The following is a 12646-nucleotide window of genomic DNA, read 5'->3' as shown; positions in this document are numbered from 1 at the left end:
CCCCTCCCATTGGTTTTTGAAGGTGAAAAATAGCGTTTTTCCCAAAATCGATGGGCAAGTTTCGAGCTTAATTAGACCTAGGGGAAGTAAGTTGAGTAAAACCTTATAATGATATGATTTGTAGTCCATATCATGAGGAACAAACTGGTTTTTCATTGGAGTCTCTAGCTTCAACAGTTATCGAGATACAGAAGATAACGCAAACCTCCATTTGAGCCGAAAACGCGTTCTTTCGCATTATAAAAGCGGCTGTACCGGGAGAACCGAGCGGATTACAATTTTTTAAAAATATTTTTGAGGTGTGAAACTATGTAGAAATAAGTTACAAATTTTGAATTTTTTTAAAAATTGTGAGCGACCTCTCTGGATGACTTCACATGGAATGACCCGCATGACAATATCAAATGCAAAAAAAATTATTTTATGTACATAATTTGAATTTTTCAACGTTGTTTTTATATTATAAAACTCCATAATATAAGTAGGGGATCCACTTCTTATGCTCACAATCCAAATATATTACAGAATAATTTAAAAAATGGAAAATGGTGCTTTAGAAAATCTTTTTGAAATAAGCATATATATTTTTTTTTTTTTTTTTGTGAAAATGGTGGTAGCAGATGACAGAAAGACTATAGTTGACAGATCTGCCTACTTGCAGAATTAATACTACCTGCAATCAGTGCGTGCTACACTTCAATAGCACACTGTTTTACCATATTCATACACAGCACTGTAATGATATTGTAGAGAGGGATATCCACACAGACCAAATTAATTTCTAGTAGATTTGATGATGCCAGTTTCTTGAAGCAAGAAAAATATATATTACTTTAAATGAAAACATTTATGGATATTAATAATGTTACTGCTTGTGTTTCAAAGCAATTTATGGATCTGTGTAAGAAGTTAATTTCTAAAATTGAAGGGAAGTCAACGGATGGTCAAAGACTGTTTACAAACATGACATGTCATCTATGATCACATCTCTTCCAGTCCCTTTGATGATATAGGTTGTATGCATGCAACTTTCTCTTCACACATTGGAGTGTTATGATTGCAGGACCTGTGTAACCAACTGAATATATCCTTGGACAATTGCAACCAGAAACTGATGGCCACATCTACTGAGTTGGAAGTGACACAAGATAAGTTAAATGACACCTCCATGAAACTCCATGAAACAGTAAATAGATGTACAGAGAAAGAGCATCTGATTGAGAAGCATATGCATACAGAACGCATCCTTACTACACAGGCTCGGTCTATCCTTGCCGTAGCAGACATGGCATCATCTGATGTAGAGAAGCTTCATGACAAACTTGCCAGGAAGAGGTGAGAAACTGTCTGATATCAAAGAGTTTGCTTCGCTTGATCATCTGTTTGTTAGGCCTTATGCAAATTCTCTTGTGGTTATATTTATGTGTATTTTTAAACTTACTGATCTTTGATTTGCATATATATGATTCTTCATTACTACAGATTATGCTTTGAATATGTTTATAAGAAGCTTTATAGTGACTGTTATTTGATATTTGGAAATTTAATGAATTCAACTGAAATGGGAATTATTCTGTAATTTATTTCATATGTAGGTCTGTAGAAGATGTCAACCAAGAAGTTAGTCAAGAATTCCACTTAGCATTTGTACAGAATGTGGCTTATATGGAGGACAACCTAAATAGATTCATTCAGGATTTAACGAAGTTTTGTTCTGGATTGCAAACAAACTTGGGTATGTACAGAACAGAATCTAAGCAGAAGTTTCTAGCAGAATGCAAGTGTCGGCTTTTGATTTTCTGCAAGGAAGCTGGTCTAGCATGGTTGTGGTCTACACTCACCAGCATCCTCTGAGTTACCTGGTTAAATTATGTATTTTATTGTAAAGTGAACAAGGTTAATAAATAATTTTTTAAAACATTTTTAATCACATTTTCTTATTTTGGATTGCATCCCTTTTACAGCCATGTTAAAATTAATTCACTTGATTCGGCGATTTGTAGGAACCTATTAATTGTGTATGATGGGGAATACTTGTATAACATGTTTTCAGACATTTATTTATAATCTTTCACACGTTTGTGATAGTGTAAAATCAGTTCACAGAATTACTTTTCCATGCAGATGTATTTCTTATTGTGTGGTCATCTGACATTTGGAGTCGTGTCCATTTCAGTTAATGCCATAGAACAATTTGATGCATTGTGAAAAAATGAATAGTTTTGAAAATTGTGATTACACTGAAAAAAAAATGGTCTACAAGAGAGAATTCTTCTTATCCCAATTCTTAGAATATTTGCAAAGTTTCATCTCAAACTGGAAAGGTCATTCTTGCATATGCCTAATTAATTGTCTAATGTTTAATCTGTTTAATCTTCAAAGTCTCATCTCAAATTGGAAAGGTTATTCTTGCATATGCTTAATTAATTGTCTAATTTTTAATGTGTAATTCTTGATAACTTCACAATGTAGAATTAAGAATTGAAGGGTAATAAATGTCACATTCTGTGAACTTCTTATTTTCCTGTTCACAGTTTGAATCTTTTAGTTTATTTTGTCTTGTTTGTCAAGTTGTCTTAATCTTTGATGTGTGTTACTTTCAGTATTGAAGTGAATTGTAGTTCTTGAAGGCATTCATGTAACGTCTGTGTCTTTTGAATCAGGTGAACGTCTGGAGAAGAGAAGCACTGAGTTATCATCTCTCAGCAATGAAATTTCTTCTCTGGTAGACAATCAGATTCTTCTAATACTGGACTTAGAGAAGATGTCATCTAACCAGGTAATATGGATATAGTATGAAAATGTTTGTATGTGTTTAGCATCTCCATGTATGTGCTAGTGTACTGTGTTTTGTTTAACAAACTATAATTTCTTAAAATTATCCTTAAAAGAAGGAAAAGCTTGGGTTTGTACTGTCTGATATTTCCATTATCCAAGGCTCAGTGACCCTGTTTGCTTTGGTTAATCAAGGTCTTCCTTACTGCAAGAATAGCAGAGGTTTGTGTAAATACTATGTTGTAAATTAATTTTTAAGATGAGAACAAAAAAACAGTCATTAAAGATTTGATAGAACTAATGTCTTCCATAGGGAGGCCAAGGCCTGACATCGGGCTGTTGTGCCATAGAAGAAGAAGAAGAATGTCTTCCATGTTAACATTTATAATATGTTGAACTTTTTTTATAAAGAATTTAAATGTTCATTCTAATGTATTGCTGGATGTTTATAAAACATATAACTGTAGTGAAAGTAGCAGAAATCTTGTCTCTGTGAAGGCAAGATACATAATCACATTGTTTATTTTCTCCGCAGGTATATAATGATCAGCAGTGGATCCAGCAATACCTGGTCACAGTGCGTTCTACTTCAGACAGTGAAATTAACAATCTTCACAAATTCCTGACAGAAACATTCCTTGTTCCGATGCAGAGTCTGGCTCGTCAGCTTCAGCTGCAGGAGGCTGAAAACCAGGCATTGAATCAGATGATTGTTAATCAGGTGTGGCAATGAGCAGGAGAACATTTATTTGTTATGTGAATAACCAGTAATTAATATAATACACGGAACCAAATCCGTGCATAGCTTAAATTCTTTGCTAGAATGCACATGAAGTATATCAGTTTTGCATGGTATAATGAATGTTTCAGTTCACCTGCAATATTAGTGTGGTGACTTGGTTGTGATCTCTGTTACTATTCGTTATATCTCTTTTCTCAGCTTTCCCAGATGGCATTACTGAGGTTTTGCAACTTGTTAGTTCAGTAAGCTTGCCTCTGGGTGACTAATTTGAAGTTGGACAGTGGTTAAACTGTAGGTCCCTTTAGGGCATATTATTATCAGACACATTCTGTGGACAGAGCCCAGGAAGGTCATTGAAAGGTGAAATTGGTATTTTCACAGAACTCCTAGGTGAAATACTATTACAATGTTTTTTATTTCCTATCACTGTAAGTCAAAGAGGCAAACAAGGTTCGTTATACTTGTGTTTTAAAGGGCTTTTCAAAAGCCACCAAATAGTTCTGTCCATGTCCATCTGTCTACATGTAGAAGTGCCTAAACCAACTGATCAGTTTTGATCAAACTCTGCATTGTGGACCTACACATAATTTTATGGAAGCAGTTTGAGTTTTGCTTAGTTTAGATCATTTTAGGAGCCACTTTGCTTGGAGACCTCTGTTAGCTTATGTCTTGACAGAGCTTGATAAAACTTGATATAAAACAACTGCCATATTTATCTGAGTGAAAGACAGCTCTGAATCTAAGATGGCTATCACTAGAAAACCTATCTACATAGAGCTATTTTATGTAGTAATTTCATACTTATTATGAGCAAACATGAAACAATAACAATTGAAAACATGTTCTACATTATATTTACAATATTTAGTTAGTTTCCATCTTTATGATCTTGAAGTCACAAGTTTTTATCGAGTTTTATTGGTCATTTTGATTCATATCCTGTTTCCCAGTTTCACTGGCCTCGCAATTTCCATAATCTTTTTCACCCGAGCTATATTCTGATTTATAGTATAATGTAGTAATGCTTTTGACAGATCCAGCAGAAGTTGGATGCTGTGAAAGCCTTTGAAACCACACAAATTGATGGCTTATCAAAACTTCGGAACAGTTTGTTGTTGCACACTAAGCAACAGCAACAAGCATTGGAGACCTCACAGGAAGGATACCATGCCATGGACAAGTCCTTGAGCGGGTTCAAGCAGGTACCCTAATTTCTCATTACGTCTTCTGGTCAGATTAGTTTCTATCCTGCATTTACTTGAATGGAAGGTGACTTGAGACCCTAAGATTACCTCCCACTAAAAATTTTTCTTCTTTGGCCTGGAAAACAGATTTGTTTTATTTAAAAATACATATATATTTTTAACCACTACATGTTTCAACCCATTTTTGGGTTATCATCAGGTCGTGCAGACACAGTTTCAGCAATGCTAAACCACGCAGACCACTTAGTTCCATCTATGCTGAGGTCAAGAATGGTGGAGCTATACCTTCACTCCCCTATACATCTTCATGGTGTGGTGCTTAATTCAGCACAGGGACAATTTTACCTTTACCATACATATATGCATGATTTCAGAGTCCTTTACACGATCATCCATGTTCATGCACCCTGCCATCTGGTGAAAGGAGTATTAACCCAGTATGTGTGAATTTTCCGCTGGCATATGAATACCTAAGCCGATGATGAGATGGTCTGTATCAGCAGGTGATGATGATGCACCCATGTTCAGGTTTTAGATGCTAGTATCAATTTTTCAGTTACATCGACTGGCATCCAAAGGTTTTGTTTCAGATTTTACTATGAGAATATTTATGATAAGGGGATCTGTGCTCTATTTGCTGACTTTGTTGTTAACTTGAATGTTGAGATTATATATGTCTGCAAACAGTTACATAAAAGTTTAAATTTTTCTGGAACTGCTTGTGGGCAAAAACTACAATGCTGTATTTGAGGTTATTACAGCTGTGACTATGATGAGTAATAACCTCTTGAATGTGACACTATGTAGTCTGGTACAAGTTTACTGACATTTTGGAGGAAGTCAGTGAACTTCTAATGACTACATGGCATCACATTAGAAGATAGTACTCTTCTAGAATTACGGAACTTAACGTCAACAAAGTTCTGCTGTATGAATATAGTGGGCTTGAAGGATTCATTCAAGTTGAAATCACTAGGCATGTATATTGAATCTTCAAAAAGTGCACTATGACACATATAAATACCATATTTATATAAATAGATATATGTATTCACTGCATGAAATAAATGCCATATGAATAGGTTATGCACATTATTAGCATACCTGTTCTTAAATTCCAAAATCCTTATGTTGATTTTGTAATCAAATTTCATATTCAGTAAATTGGCAGGTGTTGTTTAATTTTAACCAATTGTAACCGATACTTATATAAAGGCAAACCATAAATGAATTTTTCTCATCTTTCATTGCATACACACCATTCTGTAGAATGTTTTAAATCAAGGTTATAAGCATTAGTTTAGTGTTTATTTTTCCCTTACTAACACTTCATTTGTTTTCAAGAAATGTTGCAAAGACAGGAAGTAAACAATTTGATGGAAGCTTTGTACAGGATTATTTTTTATATTGCATGATGTTCTCATTAAACTTCAGTTGCACTTTCATTCTTTTCTGTTGCTAGACTCTCATAACAGAGCTTCAACAATTGAAAAACTGGGCAGATCATATGTTGGGCATCCATGTAGATTTTGAGAACCAGTGTAATGACAGCAAGAATAAGATCAACAATGGCCTGTCTGTTGCCCGAGAGAAGTGCGACCACTTTTCTCAGGAGGCATCAGTTACTCTAGACCTGCAATTAAGGAGAAGAACTGAGCAGCTCACTGCTTTTGAGGCACAGACAGAAGAACTGCTCGACAGTGTCAGCAACTCCAGAGAAACAGTGAGTATAACTTCTGCAGTAATTCCTCAGTTGCCTCCATTTTTGTTCTTTCCAGCAGATAGTCATTGCCATGATATTCATTAGTAGATGCAGAGTATGGTAGCAGCAGAGATAATATGCGGCATAACTACTTGCATAGGACAGCTGGAATGTGCAATATCTTCCACAACGGATTTTCAAAGCCTACATTCATTCATCAGTAATCTGTCAGACGACAGGTCCACAGTCTCTTCCAAAACAGTTCCTCCACTTAATGCGATCTAGAGCTTTCTCCTTCAAATGAGAATATCCTCTTCTGTCCCCAAGGTCATCCAGCATCTTCTTACATCATCTTCCTCGTCTTCTGGTCACTTCTATCCGCCCCTCTATCTTTCCTTCAATAACTTCTTTTAGAAGACAGTTACTGCGTAAGACATGACCAATCCAATTAGCCTTCCGTTTTCTTATTTTATGTAGGATATTCCTCTGCTCACTGACTCTAAATAACACTTCTTCATTTCTCACATAATCGGTCCAACTGATCTTCCCTTCTCCAACACCACATTTCGAAGCAACAAAAATGTTTTTGAACAGCAATGAGTTTCATTCCCAAGTGCAATTATTGCATTATCAGTGGCTGCTTGTGGGGGGGGGACTGGTCCATGGGACTTCTGTCCATGACCTCAGGGCAATGAGAAAATGGCAGCTTCTTGTGAGAGGGGTGTAGTGGACGTAAGTTGCGAATTGTGCCCCTTGCCATTTGCTTTGTTTTTGTATAGTGAATTCAGTTCCCAAACTGTTTCATCTGACTTTGTATATTACATTATATATATTAGATGATGATTTCAGTCTGAACAGCTGATAGTTGGAGCAAAAAGGCTGCGAGAAAATATAGAGGATAGTGTCTGTTCAGCTGTATCAAATGGAGAGCAAGCTTGGAGGAACCACTACAGCTGGACAGAACAAGAACTGAGGAAGTATTCAGAAAACATAAATGGACGATTCCAGAATGAACTCAGACAAACTCAGGTATTGTTTTACTTTCGTACATTCCTTGTAATATGATTCTGTTTACTCAAGGTGATTATATTTTGTATACCTGATCAAAACTATAATTTTGCCTGTGATTCTGTAAGGGTATGAAACTTGGTCTCTTACATTAAGGGAGGAACATAGACTGAGGGTGTTTGAGAACAGGGTGTCAAGAATGTTTGGACTGAAGAGAGATGAAGTGACAGGAGGTTGGAGAAAACTGAATAATGAGGAGCTTCATTACTTGTACGTTTCTCCGAGTATAATTAGAATGATCAAGTCAAGGAGGATGAGGTGGGTAGGGCATGTAGCATGAATGGGGGAGACGAGGACTGTACATAGGATATTGGTGGGAAAGCCAGAAGGAAAGAGATCACTGGGAAGACCAATGAGTTGGTGGGTGGACAATATTAAAATGGATCTTAGAGCGACAGGATGGGATGGGATGGATTGGATTGAGCTGGCTCAGGATAGGGACCAGTGGAAGGCTCTTGTGAACACGGTAATGAACCTTTCGGTTTCATAAAATGCTGGGAAGTTTTTGAGTAGTTACAGAATTGGCAGCTCCTCCAGAAGGACTCAGCTCCATGAGTAAGTAAGTAATACCTGAGCAAACAGGTGTGTCAGAGATCCATTTATGTTAAAATATCAAGATGAGGGTAACATTTATGTTTTCAGGCTCTTGTGAGTGGGCTTAGGGAGTCTGCAGATTCTCATGAAGCTATACTGGAACAACAACGAATGGATTTTGGTACATTTGTTCGTGAGCGTCAGGATGATCTGGAAACTCAGTGTTCCTACGTAAATGGCTGGAGCCAGATTATGACTTCAGGCCTTCAGAAGTGCAATCAGGAATTGGAAAAGTTTTTGGATGAAGATCTACGGAAGGATATACCAACAGGTAAACATCATATGATCTTTTAGCTCTTATATTAAATGCACTGGAAGAGAAAGATTGTGAACACGTGCCATTTTGTTTGAGAACTGATTTGTTTGGCAAGTCACTTTGCACTGAATGTCACAATCAAATTAGTAACACTCCTGCTTTGAATTTGGTAGGTCCCAGATTCAGAACTCAGTCTGGAGACCAGAAATCATGAGTGAACCTTCATTGTTTTCCTCAGTCTCTCAGAGGAAGTGCCCCAGATTAGACCATAACTGTTTCCTTCCATGCCCTTTCCAATTCATTGCTCCCTAACCCTTCTGTTATCTGATGCTAGATGATCTGAGATTCTGAAAGTTTTGTTTAATGAACCAAGAATAAAATGAAAGTTACTTTGACGTTTTCATAAATATAACATTAAGTTCATCTGAAGTTTCACAAATAATATACTGTTGCCATCTCCTTTACTGATATTACATAAATATTTCTGATCATCTCACATCAACAACACACATAACACAACATAAAAAAGTTTTACTTTTCCCCAGTATTATAATAATATTTCCAATCACGTCAAATCAGAATACAGATACCACATATCATCATCATTGACAAAACAGGCCTTTTTGAGCCACAGCCTTCCTTAGAAGATTCTGACAGATGCATCTATTCCTGGGAGTTAGACCATTTGATTTCCATTCCTCTGGATTTCATAAGAGTAATTTTTTTTGCAGAGCAGTTTCTTCAGCCTTGTGTCCACCACAAAACCTGGAGGACCAGGTCACTAAATTTATGTCCCCCCAGTGATAGGGTGGCTCAATTATACCCTCAGGTACTGGGTTCCCTTTTCGTCACCTTCTGTGATTCATAGTAGTGTAAGTTTTGTAACCGGCCTCCACATGGGGAACGTAACACATATACAAAGGAATATTAATAAATGTTTTATAAATATTTATGTTACAGGAAATACACCAATGCGTAAAGAATTTTCATATCCAAGAGTGCTGGCAGCAACATCACCACATGACAAGATCCTTGCAAAGTTCCGGGAACTGACTGGTGGCATGCCACACTTGCATACCGCTGAAGTGAGTTCGAATATAGCAGATTGTCAGTTATCTGTGAGCAGATTACCCAGTATGTGAATTAAGCTGGAACCTTTAGAGCCCTCTTAGCTATTCATTATAGTTTCCTGTAATGATTAAAATGTTGTCCATTGTGTCTCTTCCAGTTATATGTATCAGCGATGCTTTACAACACTTTGCAGTAGAAACATGTTCTTGTCTTGTTGCAGAGTTTTATTTTATTGCTTTTTGCCCTGGCCTACTACCACTACTACCTAACACTGGCGTAGTTAATGTCACAATGAATGGCTCTCACAACACATGTAAGGAACAAATCTCAGTGACTTTCTGATGTTCCAAAGCATGTTCGTGAATAGCAGAGTGATCAAGCTACAGTGGTAGTCTGATGTTTTTCCAACCAGGCCTGATCTTGTTAGAACCTTAATTTGTTGCAGGACTTATATAAGTGATGCAATGAATCAGTCATGAAAAATGGCGTAAAATACAATTGAGTCCATAAAATTTATTACTCTGTGTTACCGTTACACAGGTTGTCAGTTCTCCGTCTAGTTCCTCCAGTGCCAGTAGTGAAGGTGGTTCAGATGTGGAGTTGCTGAAAGATATTCCATTTAGATCAGCATCTGTTACTGACATATCAAGTGCAGCAGATTTTGTTCTTGATCTTTCTCACCACAGTGAACCAGACTCACGAAAAAAGGTGAGCAGTAGCCTGGAAACTGAATCTGTCAATAGTCTCTTAATACACATGCATGGGAGCAATCAGAATAATTACAGATTGTTTTTATACAAAAGATGAGGGAGTAAATGTGGCAAATTGAGAGTAGTTTGTTCTGTCATGTGATGCTATTTACCTGTGCAGTCAACTGGGGCTTAACCCTGTTTCCAGTGTTGATATTATATAGCATACATCAGATGACAGGATAAATGAACTGGAAAGGGTTCGGAAGGAATCAGTCAATGGGTTTATCGGGGTACTATCCCAGCACTTGCTTGTATGTGCTGTGGAAACCACAAAATCCTCAGTCAGGATAGCTGGTGCCCTAGCCAGTATTCAAACTGAGCACCTTCTGAATACAAGACTAGAGTCTTACCTCAAACTCAACCTTGTCAGTTGTGTGCAGTCACTAAAGGCAATAAACAGGTTTGTACATCTTTGTCATTATACAGGATTTTGTTTTATGGAGTACTTGTGGAAAATGATGCCATGTATCATTCTTTTCATCTTCCTCCCCCAAAGAAAAACATACACAACCTCTGTATTTCTGAATAATATTGCATTTCAGCATGAGCTGGGATAGCAACTGGCTATAGGCTAGACAACAGGGGGATTGGATTTCAAGTCCTGGTAGGGTCAAGAATTTTCTCTTGTCTACGTCGTACAGACTGGTTCTGGGGCCCACCCAGCCTCCTATTAATGCATACCTGGGGCTCTCTCCCCAGGGGTAAAGTCCAAAGTGCCAGGGGTGTGAAGCTGACCACTCACCTCCAATTAGTATGGAGGCAAAGCAAATCTGTATCTACACATCCACTCCACATATGCCTTTATGGCATAGTTAAGCACAGGGACAACTTTATCTTTATCTTTTATTGTATTTCAGCATTCTGTTGCACTAACTTATCACTTATATGCACATATACTTCCATCACAAATGCAACTATGCAACTTCATTTTCCATTTACTCACAGTTGGCAGTTGCCAGCTCACAATTTCAAACATTTTCCATGCATCTAGGATGGTTATGTGGCATTTTTGATTTTGTGGTGTGTGCTGTGTTTTTGAAAATAAACTGTCCACTAATTCATTCTTTCCCTTTACAGAGTAGTGATAAAGAAAATTCAAAGGCTGTTGGTCTAACGAAGCATTATTCAGATGACATGCAATTCATGAAGAAAAGGCAAACTAAAGATAATTCTGTTCGAAGAATTCTGAAGTCTCAGAACTGATTAAATTGATCATTTGTGTTCAGTAGCATATTCTGCATTTCAATATTATAAAGTGTTCTTTCATAAAATTATGTATTATAATTTGGAAATGTATTGAGTTATATTGTGTTCAGAAAAACTGTACATGAAGTGGATTATAAATCACAAGGTTTCCAATCTTCTCTCAATTTCTATCAGATATTTTCTGCATGACAGACTGTATGTACTGAATCTTTAACTGGTGACATTTGAATGTGCTGTTAAGATATAATAGACATCAGTAGATGACGTGTATATTGTATAGCAACAGTCATATTTACATGCTTTTATAACTTAAAGTAGTTTTATTGAGAACAAGGAAGGACCTGGCAGTCCCAGTAATAACAATTTGGCCTTTGAGATTTAACTACAACTATCTATTAACACCATTTTATAGTATAGGAATGTGATATTTAGTTTACTGATGGATGAAGGAAATCACATTGAATTTTTCTGATATTCAGATATGTATTTGATGTCTTGATACATTGCGTGGCAGTGGCCATTTGATAATACTGACCCAAGAATATTCTGATTTCACTTCAGGAAATTATGATTGGATATATGGATAGATATTGACTGAAGGCCTAAAATTTCTTTTGTATTGTTCATTTTATCTACTTTTATACGTTTAGTTCGTTAATGTGAATTAGTAGGATGCTAGAGAATTGCAGTAGTTGTATGACAGGTGAGTCCAAGATGTGGAATTTTGAGGATAATGAGTTTTGTTCATTTGTTGTACGTTTGAGTAACTGATATGGAAATAAATTAAAGATAAGTTCATAAAGATGGCCATGTCCTTGAACAACAAAGTATGAATAACATGGTGGTGGTATTTTCATTACAAAAATCCCCATGTCCCTTCTGACAAGTATATATTTAAGTCCCTGCTGCTTCAGTATAATGCAATAACATTCTTTCTTACACTAAACTGAGGTTTTCACTAAATGGGGTTATTCAAAATTACACTGAAAAGCTGGTGATCTCTGTAATTGTGACAAAATATTTTCTTTATACCGGGTGTTCATTGTGTAGTCTTATTAGCTGTCCAGGGAGCTTCTCAGAACTTCTTATCAGCAGACACTGGGATTCCACTGAAAATTGATGGTCATTCATTTGGTGATCACCTGATCAGTGAGTCAGTCAGTGTTATGCCATCAAGTATTATGGAAGTTTCTCTTTATTGTTTTCTGTTATGTGTCTTTATGGCTCATATGAAGTACAATTTAAAGCAAAGAGTTTTCATCTATGATTGTTATG

General features: G+C 36.6%; 1 protein-coding gene across 3 annotated transcripts in view; it reads left to right on the top strand.

Moving 5' to 3' along the window:
* The window catches only part of LOC111865686 (kinesin-like protein Klp61F), a 46897-nt gene extending 34711 nt beyond the window's left edge, over window positions 1-12186 (top strand). For all 3 annotated transcript variants that reach the window (XM_023853901.2, XM_023853899.2, XM_023853900.2), the window contains exons 9-19: window positions 1064-1335; window positions 1596-1735; window positions 2664-2779; window positions 3311-3496; window positions 4552-4719; window positions 6185-6445; window positions 7274-7453; window positions 8135-8357; window positions 9303-9427; window positions 9954-10121; window positions 11243-12186. In XM_023853901.2, coding sequence (XP_023709669.2) covers window positions 1064-1335; window positions 1596-1735; window positions 2664-2779; window positions 3311-3496; window positions 4552-4719; window positions 6185-6445; window positions 7274-7453; window positions 8135-8357; window positions 9303-9427; window positions 9954-10121; window positions 11243-11368 — 1965 coding nt within the window. In that variant the 3' untranslated portion in view covers window positions 11369-12186. The remainder of the gene's footprint in view (window positions 1-1063; window positions 1336-1595; window positions 1736-2663; window positions 2780-3310; window positions 3497-4551; window positions 4720-6184; window positions 6446-7273; window positions 7454-8134; window positions 8358-9302; window positions 9428-9953; window positions 10122-11242) is intronic.
* The last annotated feature ends 460 nt before the right edge of the window (window positions 12187-12646 follow it).

This window comes from Cryptotermes secundus, unplaced genomic scaffold, assembly GCF_002891405.2.
Source record: "Cryptotermes secundus unplaced genomic scaffold, Csec_1.0 scaffold19, whole genome shotgun sequence".
Taxonomy (NCBI): Eukaryota; Metazoa; Arthropoda; class Insecta; order Blattodea; family Kalotermitidae; genus Cryptotermes; species Cryptotermes secundus.
Note: the sequence above shows the minus strand (reverse complement) of the source record. Positions and strands in the feature narration are given on the sequence as shown.